Genomic DNA, 18859 nt, shown 5'->3' with positions numbered 1-18859 from the left:
ACAGTTTCCCGTGTGTATCAAGAGTGGTCCACCAACCAAAGGACATCCAGCCAACTTGACACAATTGTGGGAAGCATTGGAGTCAACATGGGCCAGCATCCCTGTGGAACACTTAAGGCACCTTGTAGAGTCCATGCCCCGACGAATTGAGGCTGTTCTGAAGGCAAAAGCGGATGGAACTCAATTTCAGGAAGGGGTTCCTAATGTTTTGTACACTCAGTGTATATTTGTTAATCTAATACTGCATGCTATAATAAATAAATAAGGAAATAGGGTGCATTGCGTTCTAAAGACAGAAACAAAACAGGGGGAAAGTGGGTGGTACGCTCCATTTCCACTGAAAATATACACTACAACGACGATACTGTCCTGTTGTTGTGCATTGTCATGGAGTACACTTTCCAAAAGCCAAAGGACAATTATTAAACTGTATCTATTTCCCCTTACCGGTAAATGCTGCATGTCTTCTCACTTCAATAAAACACATCAAACAATAGCATACTTCCATGCTGTTATCAGGTTATTATGGAACTGATGGGCCAATTTATGTTTTATGAAGCGGTATTAGTTTGTGGTTGTGACATGTCACTATTTTCTGTAATGACAGCTCAAAGAGTTATTCCGCTACACTGCCAAACTGAACAATATCTCAAAAGTGCATTGTAGGCATACCTGATCTAAATATATTGTGGATTATAGGCATATATGATCTAAATATAGAATTATATATTTATTTTTGACAGTGAAGTTCAGGATGAAGATGGGAAGTCATTTGGGAGAAATTCTAGGTCTTCTTTGCTCTACTGTATAACATGTCTGACCTCACCTGCTATATCAATTGTCTGGTAAGAGGAAGTTCATCCCCAAACAATACAGTACATGTGACACAATAATATTTTATCAAAGCAATAAAAACACAACTGAAGTGAGGCTTTATCACAGAGCTGCAACGTCACTACAGGGAAGTCTATCAGACAAGAGGATGCAGTTTAAAATCCAGACGAGAACTAAAATGTTCAATAAAACAAGTATATTCAGAAAACAAGGTTTACGGTCTAGGCAAAACAAAATAACTCATGGGTATATTGAGGTGAAGGAAGAATAAGAATAAATGTTGTAGTTCTATGCATTATGTTGTAGTTCTATGCATGATGTTGTAGTTCTATGCATGATGTTGTAGTTCTATGCATGATGTTGTAGTTCTATGCATGATGTGTGAGAAGATATAGTAGATTGTCCATTCAATAGACATCATAGAGAAGGGGGCACAAGTTGTTAGTGGGACAAATGTTCTTCCATAGCCTAGGTCTGGTGTGGTTGTCTATGGATCATACAGTGGGGGAAAAAAGTATTTAGTCAGCCACCAATTGTGCAAGTTCTCCCACTTAAAAAGATGAGAGAGGCCTGTAATTTTCATCATAGGTACACGTCAACTATGACAGACAAAATGAGGGAAAAGAAATCCAGAAAAATCACATTGTAGGGTTTTTAATGAATTTATTTGCAAATAATGGTGGAAAATAAGTATTTGGTCAATAACAAAAGTTTCTCAATACTTTGTTATATACCCTTTGTTGGCAATGACACAGGTCAAACGTTTTCTGTAAGTCTTCACAAGGTTTTCACACACTGTTGCTGGTATTTTGGCCCATTCCTCCATGCAGATCTCCTCTAGAGCAGTGATGTTTTGGGGCTGTCGCTGGGCAACATGGACTTTCAACTCCCTCCAAAGATTTTCTATGGGGTTGAGATCTGGAGACTGGCTAGGCCACTCCAGGACCTTGAAATGCTTCTTACGAAGCCACTCCTTCGTTGCCCGTGCGGTGTGTTTGGGATCATTGTCATGCTGAAAGACCCAGCCACGTTTCATCTTCAATGCCCTTGCTGATGGAAGGAGGTTTTCACTCAAAATCTCATGATACATGGCCCCATTCATGCTTTCCTTTACACGGATCAGTCGTCCTGGTCCCTTTGCAGAAAAACAGCCCCAAAGCATGATGTTTCCACCCCCATGCTTCACAGTAGGTATGGTGTTCTTTGGATGCAACTCAGCATTCTTTGTCCTCCAAACACAACGAGTTGAGTTTTTACCAAAAAGTTCTATTTTGGTTTCATCTGACCATATGACATTCTCCAAATCCTCTTCTGGATCATCCAAATGCACTCTAGCAAACTTCAGACGGGCCTGGACAAGTACTGGCTTAAGCAGGGGGACACGTCTGGCACTGCAGGATTTGAGTCCCTGGCGGCGTAGTGTGTTACTGATGGTAGGCTTTGTTACTTTGGTCCCAGCTCTCTGCAGGTCATTCACTAGGTCCCCCCCGTGTGGTTCTGGGATTTTTGCTCACCGTTCTTGTTATCATTTTGACCCCACGGGGTGAGATCTTGCATGGAGCCCCAGATCGAGGGAGATTATCAGTGGTCTTGTATGTCTTCCATTTCCTAATAATTGCTCCCACAGTTGATTTCTTCAAACCAAGCTGCTTACCTATTGCAGATTCAGTCTTCCCAGACTGGTGCAGGTCTACAATTTTGTTTCTGGTGTCCTTTGACAGCTCTTTGGTCTTGGCCATAGTGGAGTTTGGAGTGTGACTGTTTGAGGTTGTGGACAGGTGTCTTTTATACTGATAACAAGTTCAAACAGGTGCCATTAATACAGGTAACGAGTGGAGGACAGAGGAGCCTCTTAAAGAAGAAGTTACAGGTCTGTGAGAGCCAGAAATCTTGCTTGTTTGTAGGTGACCAAATACTTATTTTCCACCATAATTTGCAAATAAATTCATAAAAAATCCTACAATGTGATCTTCAGGATATTTTTCCTCAATTTGTCTGTCATAGTTGACGTGTACCTATGATGAAAATTACAGGCCTCTCTCATCTTTTTAAGTGGGAGAACTTGCACAATTGGTGGCTGACTAAATACTTTTTTCCCCACTGTATATAGGCTAGGACTGGGACTGCTTAAAAAACGTATTTGTATTTGGCAATCTCTGTAATAAAAATAGATTTTTTCATCAAATAATGATGTCATTTGTGTGATATGACGCCAAGGAATTTGCTAAGCAACATCATTGCCCCTGGACTGTGTTCGTTCTAGCAGCTATCAGTATGATATTTATTTACACATTTACCCAAATTAAGATTTTCCATGAACAGAAACAGTAGAGTAAAAGTAATGGAGAGGTAGTGTAAAACACTAAAAGTGATGTGTTGAACCTTGACTCTGCTGTTTTGTACACTGACATGATATGCATGCCGAAACTGCCGGTAAAAAACCCAACAACACGTGCACACACACACAATCTTCCTGAAACCAGAGGAACGTGGTGTGTTCACACCTCGGCACATGCAGGGACTATATATATAAGAGAAGTCCAACTCAGAAAAGGACATAGACTCTACAGCACTCGATACACTGAGGACCATCTCTGGATACATAGAACAGGACAGACCATCAACAACTCTCCAAGCCTCCTGCAGTATTTTACTCTTAGGACACCTCACCTACTCTCCAATATGAAGTATTTTCTGGGACTCTGTACACTGGCCCTGCTGGCCTCCACCATCGCAATGGTAATGAAATGGACAGTACTCAACAGAGTTGGGGTCAATTTCATTTAAAATCAGTTAGTTCAGGAGATGACTTAAGATTCCAATTCAAGAATTAAAAAGTGGCCTAAATTTTTTCAAAATCACTTACTGAATGGTTTTTTGAAGTTGAAATGGAATTGACCCCAATCCTTCTATAAAATATCAGAATTACTGAACAATACATTTGCATTTGAATTGGATGACTGAGGATTTTTTTCTTTGGGGAAAAGCAGCAACGTCTAGTATGCTATTAGTCTGCAATTGAGTACCTTGAAAGTTACAATTTCTGGTGTCGAACCGTAATCCGGAAAGGTGTCAATTTCATTCCAGTAAGTGACATTATTTCCAATAAGAATTTCAATTCACTTCCTGGATTTAAATTGAATTGACCCTCAATCTCACTGTTACTACATTCCTTAAAGCTAGAATCCTTAATTTAAACAATAACAAAGCGGTCACCCCGCCTGTGTTTTGGTAAAAAGCTGAGGGATGGGCCTGGAGAACTGTAACCACTCTCAAATTCATACACAGAGCTATGGATGAAAATACTATAGTTTTAACTATGGGCTGGATTCAATCCGTATCGCCAAAGTATCGCGGAAGATCCACGTTAAAATTGAAAGGTAATTTCTGATTGAGCCGACATATGCAGAATTTACGATGAATGCAGTCTCCACAACCGCAGGAATATTGCCTTTGATTGTCAATTGCGCTATAAAGCAGATCGCTATGGATTGAATAGAGCCCTATGTTTTGAGGCAATACAGTGTTTGTTTACATTTAAATTGTTTACAAACATTGGAATAAAACAAGCTTGCATTTTGGATTCTGATGGGGGACGACAGTTGAACTAAAGGCTCTATTCAATCCGTATCGCAGAAATTCAACGTTACAGTGTAATTGAAATGTAAAGGCAATGTTCCCACATTAGTGGAGACTGCATTCACTGTAAACGCTGCATATGTTGGCTCAATCGGAAATTACCTTTACATTTCTAGCGCGCAATCTGTAACGCTTCAGCGATACAGATTGAATAGAGCCCTAAACTCATGAGGCAGTTATAAGTTATATTCTTCAAGAATCAATGTGTATATATCATTCATTTATAAGTCCAAACATTTATCCAGCAACTAAGGACTCAAGCTTCAAAAGGGACATTATACTTTCAAATGAAAGTTTGTTAGTCCAATGACATCTGTTGTGTAGATCCAGCTATACGCCTCCATATCAAATTAATGGAAAAGATGAGCACTGAATAAAACCAGGAAATCTAGGAAATTAGACAGTGCTAATCTTTTCCATTCATTTAGGAGTGAGGCCTATAGCTGGATCTACACAATCAATGTTTCATCTTGACATTAGTCTATTTTTGAGGTCTGAAAACATCTGACAAACTTTCATTTATGAGTGAAATGTCCCTTTAAGAATGATTTGCAGTCCATATTGATTCCATTGTTTCTTCTATCATTCTCTGTATTCAGGATACCAATGCAACCGCTGCTCCAACAATGGCTGCTTCTGCTCCTACAATGGCTGCTCCTGCAATTGCAGCTCCTGCTCCTACAACTGCTGCTCCTGCTCCTACAACCGCTGCTCCTGCTCCTACAACAGCAGCACATGTCCCACCCACCACACCAAGTGGCAGCCCAGCAACCAGAGCATCTCTGTTGTGTTCTGTGGTGCCTCTTCTGCTCTACACCCTGTGGTTCTAAGTGGTGAACCCCCTCTGGCCTGGAGTTTGTATTGCTCAGGCCAAATAGACTGACTGGCTATGAATGAACCCAAAGCTACTGAGGAAAGCAAACATGTATGTGAAAGTATGGATTTTCCTCTACTGGAACACCAGTCATTGATGTTTCATGTTAGAGGTTAAACTTTGCATATGGACACGTTATGAGAGAAGCAAGTTGTTCTTAAACTTGAATTTGTTGTAAACAGTCACCAATGGATACAATTCTTTGGGCAAACAGATATTTATTTAGGAACATGCCTCCACTGCCCTTTTAGACTTATTTTTGTCTGTTTGTTTTTTAAATGCACTGATTAGAAGGAATTAATGTTGTAGAAAATATACTTGATTGTAATCCAATTTTTATTTTAATAAAAGTATGGAAGTACACTTCAAATTAAAGTACACTTCAAACAATTATAGAAAAAATTAGTAGAAACTGACTTTACTGTCATTTTAAGCATTAGCAATTGAACAACGTTTTATTTTCTTGTATTACCGTGTAGGACTGAGACATAGAGCAATACAGATGTAGGATCTTAATTTGATCAATGCAGGACATGTAAAACTTGTAGTGTATTTGAGGTTTAAAAAGGCTTCTGAAGTTTGTAATTTTCACTTGATTTCAGACATGATTTTTCCTTACAAACATGTATCAACCCCTACAATATATTGTATTAATTATAATCCACATAACAATTCACATTTCCGGTTGCTGCAGAAATATTTTCTTGCTGTAGCAAACTGCCTCAAATTAAGATCCTACATCTGTATACTGTAAATACTAAAATGTGATTAGTAATGTGTAGGCTGAGCTAATGTGAAATTGTACACAAAACTCAATCCTTTAGTCTTCAGATCGACAGATAGCCAGCAATGCTTGTAGGTGATCTCCTTTGAATTGTTTCTGTTGAAAAACATTGGAACATTTAAAAATGTTTAATTAATTTTGAAAGACTGTTGGTTATACTGCTTGGTTGAGATACTGTAGATAGTTTAATTGACATGCATTTCTACTGTATTTGTTACAGGAAATAAATAAATTACCTTTTTTTTTTCATTCCTCAAACAGGTGTGCTACTGGCATACAGATAAGTGTGTGTACATGTGGGAGTCTAAATGTGCATTACATCTGGTGGGTGGATGCACACAGTGGTGTAGTGGTGCCTGGAGAAGTGGGTATACTCTAATTCTGCCCAAAATTTCCCAAACGGCCAGACCGGTGAAGGACAGGCACCCTGTGTGATTTTTTTTCTTCAGATTTTCAATATCAAAAATTGGATGTTAAGAGACTGGTAGACCATCCTTGTTGCACAGTCATCCCTAGTTAACACAGCCACAAAGTCATAATTACTATTTCCAAACTATATAGGCCTATATTGGACTTACTTTTTAATTATTTAAGTTTCAATAAATTGTAGCAAGGTACATAGCAAGGTAGCAATGGAAGACGAAGAATTGAATAGCATTCTCCAATATATAAATCCCCACTTCCTGCTCAGACCACAATAAAAATAGTTATTGAGGAACGTCTTAAATGGCCAAAGTGTCTTTGCACTTTTGCAAACTGGCTATGGCAAAAGTGCATGTTTTGGGTTCTTTGGCCAATTAATGGACAAGGTGAGAACATGTTGTATAGTGGAATGTACATCAGACATGATTTATGACAACATGTCTGTATGCCATGAAATTGAACATATTTCAGACGTATCTTACAGAAGACATGAAATCAGTTCCATATCACTGTACACACTTTCCATCTACACTTCACTGCCTGATGATTGCATTACAATCAACTGTGATTTTGTGAAATTATTCATCAGCTTCATCCTGGAGAACAACACAGGTGCAGCAATTCAGCTTTCTGAATTGCCCTATAGGCACCAGAACATCAAATCTAAGAACATTTTGAAGATTGTTCCACAAATAAGGTGCAAAAAAACTAAAAGCTTATTTATCTAACTCATTAGAGACCAAATACATTTCCAAAGTTAGCCATCGCTGAGACCGGGTGTGGTAACTCATATGTCAAAAGTTTAGTTTTGATGTTAGGTACAGTGGGAAAACATAGCAATGTATCAACCTATGTGACATCAAAGAGGGCCAACCAACTTTCTGGTAGAGAATGCAGTGATGAGTACAAAAATAGTCACCTGTAATATAATATATGATACGGCGTATACCTCTACTACACTACTTTGATACGCATGAGTGGGGATTAAGACGTGAGTATAGGCAATGCCCAATGAAAAAAAAGTGGGTATACCTGCATATAGCCCCCACTACACCACTGGGTACACATACACTGTACATATGATTGTATGTGTGTGTAAATGTGTCTGTTTGGTCCGTGCATGCATATGTGTGTGTCTGACCTGTAGGGCTGTGTAGAGTGAGGTGCCTGTCTGTCTGAGATAAGCAACTCTCACACACAGCAGATCCTCCTCACTGTGGGACACCATCACCCCCTGGACTATGGCTGCCTGGAGGGGACAAACAGAGATTTACCAACCAAACACAATGGAAAACCAAACACCCCAAAGACAGACAGACGGACGGACGGACAGACAGACTCATGAGTTCTGAATATGTTGATGCTTACCTTCATGGTCTCGAGTCTTTGAGCCAGGTAGAGGTTTGGGCTCTGTATGCAACGCACTGTTATCAGAGAGAAAGGTTAGGGATCCTTTGTGTGTGAGTCCATGCACATATTAACATACAGTTGAAGACGGAAGTTTACATACACCTTAGCCAAATACATTTAAACTCAGTTTTTCACAATTCCTGACATTTAATCTTAGTAAAAATTCCCTGTCTTAGGTCAGTTAGGATCACCACTTTATTTTAAGAATGTGAAATGTCAGAATAATAGTAGAGAGAAAGATTTATTTGAGCTTTTATTTCTTTCATCACATTCCCAGTGGGTCAAAAGTTTACATACACTCAATTAGTATTTGGTAGCATTGCCTTTAAATTGTTTCACTTGGGTCAAACGTTTCAGGTAGCTTTCCACAAGCTTCCCACAATAAGTTGGGTGAATTTTGGCCCATTCCTCCTGACAGAGCTGGTGTAACTGAGTCAGGTTTGTAGGCCTCCTTGCTCGCACACGCTTTTTCAGTTCTGCCCACAAATGTTCTATAGGATTGAGGTCAGGGCTTTGTGATGGCCACTCCAATACCTTGACTTTGTTGTCCTTAAGCCATTTTTCCACAACTTTGGAATTATGCTTGGGGTCATTGTCCATTTGGAAAACCCATTTGCGACCAAGCTTTAACTTCCTGACTGATGTCTTGAGATGTTGCTTCAATATATCCACATAATTTTCTTTCCTCATGATGCCATCTATTTTGTGAAGTGCACCAGTCCCTCCTGCAGCAAAGCACCCCCACAGCATGATGCTGCCACCCCCGTGCTTCACGATTGGGATGGTGTTCTTCGGCTTGCAAGCCACCCCCTTTATCCTCCAAACATAACGATGGTCATTATGGCCAAACAGTTCTATTTTTGTTTAATCAGACCAGACGACATTTCTCCAAAAAGTACAATCTTTGTCCCCATGTGCAGTTGCAAACCGTAGTCTGGCTTTTTTATGGCGGTTTTGGAGCAGTGGCTTCTTCCTTGCTGAGCGGTCTTTCAGGTTATGTCGATATAGGACTTGTTTTACTGTGGATATAGATACTTTTGTACCTGTTTCCTCCAGCATCTTCACAAGGTCCTTTGCTGTTGTTCTGGGATTGATTTGCACTTTTCGCACCAAAGTACATTCATCTCTAGGAGACAGAACGCGTCTCCTTCCTGAGCGGTATGACTGCTGCGTGGTCCTATGGTGTTTATACTTGCGTACTATTGTTTGTACAGATTAATGTGGTACCTTCAGGTGTTTTGAAATTGTTCCCAAGGATGAACCAGACTTGTGGAGGTCTACAATTGTTTTTCTGAGGTCTTGGCTGATTTATTTAGATTTTCCCATGATGTCAAGCAAAGAGGCTCTAAGTTTGAAGGTAGGCCTTGAAATACATCAACAGGTACACCTCTAATTGACTCAAATGATGTCAATTAGCCTATCAGAAGCTTTTTCTGGAATTTTCCAAGCTGTTTAAAGGCACAGTCAACTTAATGTATGTAAACGTCTGACCCACTGGAATTGTGATATAGTGAATTATAAGTTAAATAATCTGTCATGCACAAAGTAGATGTTCTAACCGACTTGCCAAAACTATAGTTTGCTAACAAGAAATTTGTGGAGTGGTTGAAAAACGAGTTTTAATAACTCCAACCTAAGTGTATGTAATCTTTCGACTTCAACCGTACCTCTACTGCATGTACAGTGCACTCTGTGCTCTGCTGCTTGTGGGCTCATAACTGTTTTCACTGGACATCCATTTCATTAGCAATGATGTAAGCATATGATGTAAGATAAATGTAAACATTTGAATGTACACATTAAACACATGACACACACCCACACCCACACCCACACCCAGACACATGCACACACATTCCAGTGTTTTACCCAGTGTTTTCAGCCCAAGTCTCACATCTCCACTGAATGCTTTCTCTATTGCTTCATCCACTGGCTCATGCTTCTCACTCTCCAAATTGACGAACACTGCACACACAACACAACTATATTACACACACACACACACACACACACACACACACACACACACACACACACACACACACACACACACACACACACACACACACACACACACACACACACACACACACACACACACACACACACACACACACACACACACACACACACACACACACACACACACACACACACACACACACACACACACACACACACACCTTGGTTAAGATGTTCAGAGTCTCTGGTCGTCAGAATGGTGATCCATGGTCCAGGATCTGCCTTTGCCTGATTGATAGCTTCAGAGAGAGCCTGCTCATTCACAAGCACATAAGGTTAAACAGACACAAACACACAAACTCACACACACAAATACACGGTGCAGTACACTAGTGCATTATACTGTACGCACCTCTGTGTCTCTTTGCACCACACCTCCTCCCTTTTCCTTCTATTGAGTGTGAAGAGGTAGAGGAATAGAGACTGGGATCAAGATCAGTATTTCTAAACGTTTTTAATTATATCGTTTGCCTATTTAAAATGTACATGTACAATTTAGTCATTTAGCGGACAATCTTACAGAGGTTCTTCTAATAAGTGTAACATGTTAGTGAAGAGGATTTCTGTCAGGGAGGGGAGAGGGACAAGGTTCACCTTGAGTAAGGCCACGACGAGTTTGGCAAAGTCCCCACTGGTCTCACCCTTCAGGTCCGTCTCTAGATCCTTATTATACTCTAAAACACACACCACATTAAGTTATGGGGACATTATTTGGCCTCTGAATACTTTGGTGATTACTTCATTAGAACATATCACAGTAGAACTGTATTGATGAAAGAGCAATTCTGCAATGTGATGTTATGAAGTGATTGCAGCAATTTAGATAATGATGTCTTTATAATATCTTTGAATTGTTGTAACTTACGCTCCTTGTAGGTAGAGGTGATGTTGGCAAGCACCTTGGGTGACCTGGTGCACAGAATCTCTAGCAAACCCTCCTCATCTGTACCAATGCCCTGTATATAAAAAATACAGCTATTTGACTTTGTCATTTCAATTACTGTATGTTGCTCATCTGTACATTTACAGTATGTCTGCTCAATGTTCCATGAACCTGCTCTCCCTCCCTCCCTCATTGACATCACTAGGATGTATGATCAGGATCTTGGACTCATTTCTATTGATCAAGAAAAAGCTTTTGAAAGTGTGTCATGCATATTTGATTAGGCAGGTGTGTCCACTCTCGTGTCAGCTCTACAGTCTAGCCATATAACCACTGCTGTGTAGGCTGAGGGAGAGGCTGCAGGGGATGTCAGTTCTGGGGGCAGTAGGTGGGGTTCGTGTTGGCTTATGCTGATGATGTGACACTGTTTGTCAAGAGGGAGGGAGATGTGGAGGAGGTTAGCATGGCTTTATTGTTGTTTGAGTTGAACTGGGAGAAGAGTGAAGGGTTGATTATGGGGATATGGGCCAGAGCAGGATGTCCTAGATTTACTGGGGGGCTACAGTGGGGCAGAGTAGGGATGAAGTTCCTAGGGGTGTTCTTGGGGACCTCAGAATTTCAGGAGAGAAACTAGGAGGGGCTGGTGGACAATGTTGCTGCTAAGTTGTCTAAATGGTGGGGGTTGTTGCCACTGATCAAATAAAATCATCAAATTAAATGTTATTTGTCACATGCTTCGTAAACAGCAGGTGTAGAGTAACAGTGAAATGCTTACTGATGGGCCAAACAATGCAGAGAGAAAAATAGAGAAATAATAGAAAAAATAATAACATAAGGAATAAATACACAATGAGTAACGATAACTTGGCTATATACACGGGGTAAGTACTGAGTCGATGTACAGGGGTATGAGGTGATTGAGGTATAGGTTGGGATAAAGTGACTAGGCAACAGGGTAGACAAACAGTAGCAACAGCGTATGTGATGAGTCAAAAGAGGTGCAAAAAGGGTCAATACAGATAGTCCGGGTAGCTATTTGGTTAAACTATTTAACTAACTATTTAGAAGTATTTTAGGGGAACGGTGCTTTCACTAACAACTTGGCCGCTTCAATGCTCTGGCACTGGCTGATGGTGTTGGACCCCCCACAGAGTCTCGTCAAGCATCTGCAAAAGTTACTTGTGGACCTTTTTTTGGTCTGGTCGACACTGGACATGCATAAGGGGGACAAGGGCTGGTGGACATTGGGTCCAGAGTCACAGCTTTCCACCTACAAGCTGTGCAGAGACTTTTGAACCAGCAGGGGGTGTGCTGGAGAGACACAGCATGGGCTATTCCAAGGAAGGGAGGGGCCTTGGATATGACAGGCACTTGTTCCTTTTGGATCTGGAGCAGGCCGATATGTCAACCCTTACTCCGTTCTACCGCACTGTGCTTTGGGCGTGGAACGAGACTCTTAACTGTTTACAGAGATGTTTCATGGCCAGGAGCATGGATAATGGAGGAGCCACTCTTCCACAACCAACTCATCCAGTCCAGAGTGCTGACTTCTGTGAGCTTGCGAGCCAGACTTGTGAGAGCGGGGTTCACTAAGTTAGGTGATCTGAGAGAGAAGGCTGAGTGGAAATCTGCCAGTGACATGACAGAGGCTTCCTCCATTAAGTAATCCAGGCTGCTGCAGCAGGTGGTGGAGGGGTTCCATGCTGCACTACCGGGCTCCTTCAGAGAGCTGCTGGGAAACAGGCAGAGACTGGGCTGTTTAACCATGAATGACACTGATCTAGCTCCTTTTACCATCTACCTCCTTTTTTCCCAGCTGCTGCTGCAGGGGAACACCAGCAGGGTGAGGAGATTATTTTATTGTTCAGGACTCCGGAGCTGGGGGGCTTTTGTACAACCAGCAAACAGGCTTTGTATATGGTGGCTGTCAATGTGGATCAGAAAGACAATCTGCATGGGCTGAGAGCAACGGGGTGGCCGGGGGTTTGCAACCGGTCCCTTCTCTGAGAGGATGTTGGCGCTCCCTGTATAAGACTCCCATAGAGAAGTGTACTGCTGATCTACAGTGGAGGATTATTCACGGGCTATCGCCACAAACAGATATGTGTCGCACCTTGATCCACCAGTGAGGAGGGGGTGTTTGTTCTGTGGGGAGGAGGAGACAGTGCAGCATCTGTTTTTCTTTTGTTCCAGGCTGACAGGGCTGTTTTCTGTCCTGGGGGCGGTGGTGTACAGGGCTAGGGTTGGGGCTGACATGGGACCTACAGTACCAGTCAAAAGTTTGGACACCTACTCATTCCAGGGTTTTTCTTTATTTTTACTATTTTCTGCATAGTAGAATAATAGTGAAGACATCAAAACTATGAAACAACACATATGGAATCATGTAGTAACCAAAAAAGTGTTAAACAATTATATATATATATATTTTTTTGGCCACCCTTTGCCTTGATGACAGCTTTGCACACTCTTGGCATTCTCTCAACCAGCTTCATGAGGTAGTCAACTGGAATGCATTTCAATTAACAGGTGTGCCTTGTTAAAAGAACAGCTCAAATAAGCAAAGAGAAACGACAGTCCATCATTACTTTAAGACATGAAGGTCAGTCAATACGGAAAATGTCAAGAACTTTGAAAGTTTCTTCAAGTGCAGTCGCAAAGACCATCAAGCGCTATGATGAAACTGGCTCTCATGAGGACCGCCACAGGAATGGAAGACCCAGAGTTACCTCTGCTGCAGAGGATAAGTTCATTAGAGTTACCAGCCTCAGATTGCAGCCCAAATAAACACTTCACAGAGTTCAAGTAACAGACACATCTCAACATCAACTGTTCAGAGGAGACTGTGTGAATTAGGCCTTAAGGATCAAATTGCTGCAAAGAAACCACTACTAAAGGACACCAATAATAAGAAGAGACTTCCTTGGGCCAAGAAACACGAGCAATGGACATTAGACCGGTGGAAATGTGTCCTTTGGTCTGGAGTCCAAATTGGAGATTTTTGGTTCCAACCGCCATGTCTTTGTGAGACGCGGTGTGGGTGAACGGATGATCTCCGCATGTGTATTTCCCACCGTAAAGCATGAAGGAGGAGGTGTTATGGTGTGGGAGTGCTTTGCTAGTGACACTGTGATTTATTTAGAATTCAAGGCACAGTTAACCAGCATGGCTACCACAGCATTCTGCAGCGATACGCCATCCTATCTGGTTTGGGCTTAGTGGGACTATCATTTGTTTTTCAACAGGACAATGACCCAACACACCTCCAGGCTGTGTAAGGGCTATTTTACCAAGAAGGAGAGTGATGGAGTGCTGCATCAGATGACCTGGCCTCCACAATCCCCCGACCTCAACCAAATTGAGATGGTTTGGGATGAGTCAGACCGCAGAGTGAAGGAAAAGCAGCCAACAAGTGCTCAGCATATGTGGGAACTCCTTCAAGACTGTTGAAAAAGCATTCCAGGTGAAGATGGTTGAGAGAATGCCAAAAGTGTGCAAAGCTGTCATCAAGGCAAAGGGTGTCTATTTGAAGAATCTCAAATATATTTTGATTTGTTTAACCCTTTTTTGGCTACATGATTCCATATGTGTTATTTCATAGTTTTGATGTCTTCACTATTATTCTACAATGTAGAAAATAATAAAAAGAAAGGAAAACCCTTGAATGAGTAGGTGTGTCCAAACTTTTGACTGGTACTGTATATGTTGGAGGGCCTAGGTTTAGCGTGGCTAAGAGGCGAAGGGACTGCCTAGTAAACTACCTGTTCGGGCAGGCAAAAATGGCAGTGTGGAAGAACAAGAAGCATGAGATGCAGGGGGTGGGGTGTATGGACCCCAGAGCTATGCTGCTGGGGCGGGCTCGGCTGACACTGGATCATGCTTACTGTGGGCTGATGAACCATCTGGGGAACCTTGTAGAGGTTTGGGGTTCTGTGTGCAGTGGACGAGGAAGGGTGGCTTGGTTTTAACTGTTTAGTACTGTTACAATGTAGTAAAGAGTGTACTAAAGTGATGCAAATTATTGGGCCAATAAAGGTATTTTTGAAATATAAAAAGTATCTCTCTATCCCCTCCCTTCCTCCCTCTTTCTCCTGTCCCCCTCTCTCCCACCATCCCTCACCTCCATGGATTGTCTCAGACGGTAAGCATCGAACTGCAGTGGGGTCATCACCAAGGCCAACAGCAAATTCTCCAACTCCCCAGACAGGGCCTTCTTCAGCCCAGAGGACAGCTCCTGGATCAGGGGGACAACACATAGTCAGTGGGCATGTTGACTCCAGACACTGAACTATGGTCAGTTTGGAATTTTTACCTGTAATGGTTGAGGTTAGGATTTGAAGTGGGTAACCTGGTCCCAGTATTGTAGTTACTAGTTACCTTCTCTGTGATGGTTTTGAAGGTCTGAGCGATGATTTGTCTTTGAGCATTGTTGCGGTTGGTCAGGATTTTTATCAGAGTAACTGCATCTGTAATGAGACCAGAAACGATATCTTGTTAAGAATGTATTAAATAAAACAATGCAAATAATTTTTAATACCCAAGGGTAGAACAAAATTAGCATTGAAGCACATATACTTGAATCATTATGAGTTCTGATGACTGAGGCTGTACCTTTCTGTTCCAGGGCAGCCTGAATGTCCAGAGCATCTCTCTTAGCATGGAAGTAAGGGAAGGGCCTTATAGTACCCAAGGTACCCCAGGACATCTTCTAGGAGAGGACCAGTGAAAGAATGAGGAAGAGACGAAGGGCAAGGCCAATGGAGGAGAGGATGGAGGGCGACAATAGGGGAAATGGACAGGGAGAGGGGTAGGGTAAAGATAGAGAAAAGGCATTGGAAGGGGGGAAAAAAGGAAGAGGGGGAAGAAATGGGGAGAGTGAAGAAAGTTAAGTGGGAGGACAAGGAGACAGATGAGGGGGGAGTGAGAAATGGGAGGGAGAGAGAGCTCAGTAAAACAGTGACAAGATGAGGACTGTGAGGGAGAGGGAGGGGAGTGAAACTGACAAATGTGCATTTTGCCTGGCAGGCATTATCCTAAAGGTTTCACACTCTTCCATTTCACAACTGAGAATTTTAAGAATTTTAAACATACAATTGTCATCCATAGTGCAGGAAAAAGAGGCGGTAGGACAGGTAGGGTGAAGAAACACTGACGAAACTAAGATAACGAGATGAAAGATTGATAGACAAAGGGGACAGAGGTTCCTAACACTCACATATGAAGGCAAGTACTCAATGTCCATGTCTGAATTTCACCTGCAAAAGAGGAAACAAGAAAGACCATTTAATACAACTCCACCATTGTTTTATGCATGAATGAATACACGTGAGGAATGATGGAATGTGTCGTCGTTAAAAACTCAGATTTTATCACAAAAGCAGTCATGACCTACAGTGGGGAAAAAATGTATTTAGTCAGCCACCAATTGTGCAAGTTCTCCCACTTAAAAAGATGAGGGAGGCCTGTAATTTTCATCATAGATACACGTCAACTATGACAGACAAATTGAGAAAAAAATATCCAGAAAATCACATTGTAGGATTTTTAATGAATTTATTTGCAAATTATGGTGGAAAATAAGTATTTGGTCACCTACAAACAAGCAAGATTTCTGGCTCTCACAGACCTGTAACTTCTTCTTTAAGAGGCTCCTCTGTCCTCCACTCGTTACCTGTATTAATGGCACCTGTTTGAACTTGTTATCAGTATAAAAGACACCTGTCCACAACCTCAAACAGTCACACTCCAAACTCCACTATGGCCAAGACCAAAGAGCTGTCAAAGGACACCAGAAACAAAATTGTAGACCTGCACCAGGCTGGGAAGACTGAATCTGCAATAGGTAAGCAGCTTGGTTTGAAGAAATCAACTGTGGGAGCAATTATTAGGAAAAGGAAGACATACAAGACACTGATAATCTCCCTCGATCTGGGGCTCCACGCAAGATCTCACCCCGTGGGGTCAAAATGATCACAAGAATGGTGAGCAAAAATCCCAGAACCACACGGGGGGACCTAGTGAATGACCTGCAGAGAGCTGGGACCAAAGTAACAAAGCCTACCATCAGTAACACACTACGCCACCAGGGACTCAAATCCTGCTGTGCGAGACGTGTCCCCCTGCTTAAGCCAGTACATGTCCAGGCCCGTCTGAAGTTTGCTAGAGTGCATTTGGATGATCCAGAAGAGGATTGGGAGAATGTCATATGGTCAGATGAAACCAAAATAGAACTTTTTGGTAAAAACTCAACTCGTCATGTTTGGAGGACAAAGAATGCTGAGTTGCATCCAAAGAACACCATACCTACTGTGATGCATGGGGGTGGAAACATCATGCTTTGGGGCTGTTTTTCTGCAAAGGGACCAGGACGACTGATCCGTGTAAAGGAAAGAATGAATGGGGCCATGTATCGTGAGATTTTGAGTGAAAACCTCCTTCCATCAGCAAGGGCATTGAAGATGAAACGTGGCTGGGTCTTTCAGCATGACAATGATCCCAAACACACTGCCCGGGCAACGAAGGAGTGGCTTCGTAAGAAGCATTTCAAGGTCCTGGAGTGGCCTAGCCAGTCTCCAGATCTCAACCCCATAGAACATCTTTGGAGGGAGTTGAAAGTCCGTGTTGCCCAGCGACAGCCCCAAAACATCACTGCTCTAGATTAGATCTGCATGGAGGAATGGGCCAAAATACCAGCAACAGTGTGTGAAAACCTTGTGAAGACTTACAGAAAACGTTTGACCTGTGTCATTGCCAACAAAGGGTATATAACAAAGTATTGAGAAACGTTTGTTATTGACCAAATACTTATTTTCCACCATAATTTGCAAATAAATTCATAAAAAATCCTATAATGTGATTTCCTGGATTTTTTTCCCTCATTTTGTCTGTCATAGTTGACGTGTACCTATGACGAAAATTACAGGCCTCTCTCATCTTTTTAAGTGGGAACACTTGCACAGTTGGTGGCTGACTAAATACTTTTTTTCCCCACTGTATCATAAGTAACAAGATTTTGTTAAATGCATTTAAATGCATTGATAGCCTTTACAGAAGGGTGTTTTACAGAATCAAAACCTGTAATTAAGGTTTATTAAGTCAAAAAATGCCTTATAGTGTAGAAGGCGCTATAAATGCGTTAACTATGTGTAACCAATGTCCTATTTCTTGGGTTTTCTTTATATGTATTATTTATAAGTTATACTATTTTGATATTGATTACTGCACTGTTGGGTAGAGCTTGCAAGTTAAGCATTTCACTGTACTTGTGTATGTGACAATATAACTTGAACTTGAACTTAGCCCACAACATAACATTCTGAAATTCATAAAGGTTGCCTGCCCAAAAGACAGAAACCACTCTAAAGTCACTCACAATCAGTAATATGATAATATGGACACTAATATACACACTATAAGCTACAATCCTTTCTCAAAAGAGCTGTCAGACAAATAATGATAGTAATAGTTCCTACCTGTGACAAAGAAAACCTGTGGTCAGAACGAAAGGTGAGCAAGTAGCTAAACTGCCCTTACAACAACTAAACTGCCCTTACTGCACCCGCCTCACTCTCTTTCACTCAGATTCCTCTTGTGAAAATCTTATTTTTGAACCTATGAGAGCTCAGGACCCATGCTTAGGTCATTGCCATTGGTCCATCAGATAACTACGGCAACTCGCGTAGATAACTAGGAAATGTCTAACATTCCTAGCTAAGGAGGCATCTGGACTATCTGGTCTATTCCAGTGTTTCCCAAACTCGATCCTCGGTACCCAAAGAGGTGCACGTTTTGGTTTTTGGCCTAACACTACACAGCTGATTCAAATGATCAAAGCTTGATGATTAGTTGACTCTTTGAATCAGCTGTGTAGTGCTAGGGCTAAAACCAAAACATACACCGAGTTTGGGAAACCCTGGTCTATTCAATCAAATCTGTTATCCAAGTATCCGGGGTAAGTTCCTTCTTGCAAACGTTAAACGGGTGAGTTTTT

The 18859-nt window shown here is 41.6% G+C and overlaps 1 protein-coding gene across 1 annotated transcript; it reads right to left on the bottom strand.

Annotated features, from left to right (window-relative positions):
* Positions 1-5667: 5667 nt before the first annotated feature.
* Positions 5668-18425, bottom strand: anxa14 (annexin A14). The gene is made up of 13 exons (XM_084155853.1): positions 18342-18425; positions 16085-16124; positions 15481-15577; positions 15247-15335; positions 14990-15103; positions 10852-10942; positions 10581-10660; positions 10339-10377; positions 10148-10238; positions 9834-9929; positions 7923-7978; positions 7696-7803; positions 5668-6227 (listed from the first exon to the last, which is right to left on the bottom strand). Exons 2-13 carry the CDS (start codon positions 16109-16111, stop codon positions 6168-6170), a joined length of 948 nt encoding a protein of 315 aa, XP_084011979.1. The 5' UTR covers positions 16112-16124; positions 18342-18425; the 3' UTR covers positions 5668-6167.
* Between the last annotated feature and the right edge of the window lie 434 nt (positions 18426-18859).

The sequence above is a fragment of the Coregonus lavaretus genome, assembly GCF_964263955.1.
Source record: "Coregonus lavaretus genome assembly, chromosome: 3".
NCBI classification, from domain to species: Eukaryota; Metazoa; Chordata; class Actinopteri; order Salmoniformes; family Salmonidae; genus Coregonus; species Coregonus lavaretus.
The sequence above is the reverse complement of the archived record's forward strand: the minus strand, read 5'-3'. Positions and strand labels throughout refer to the sequence as shown.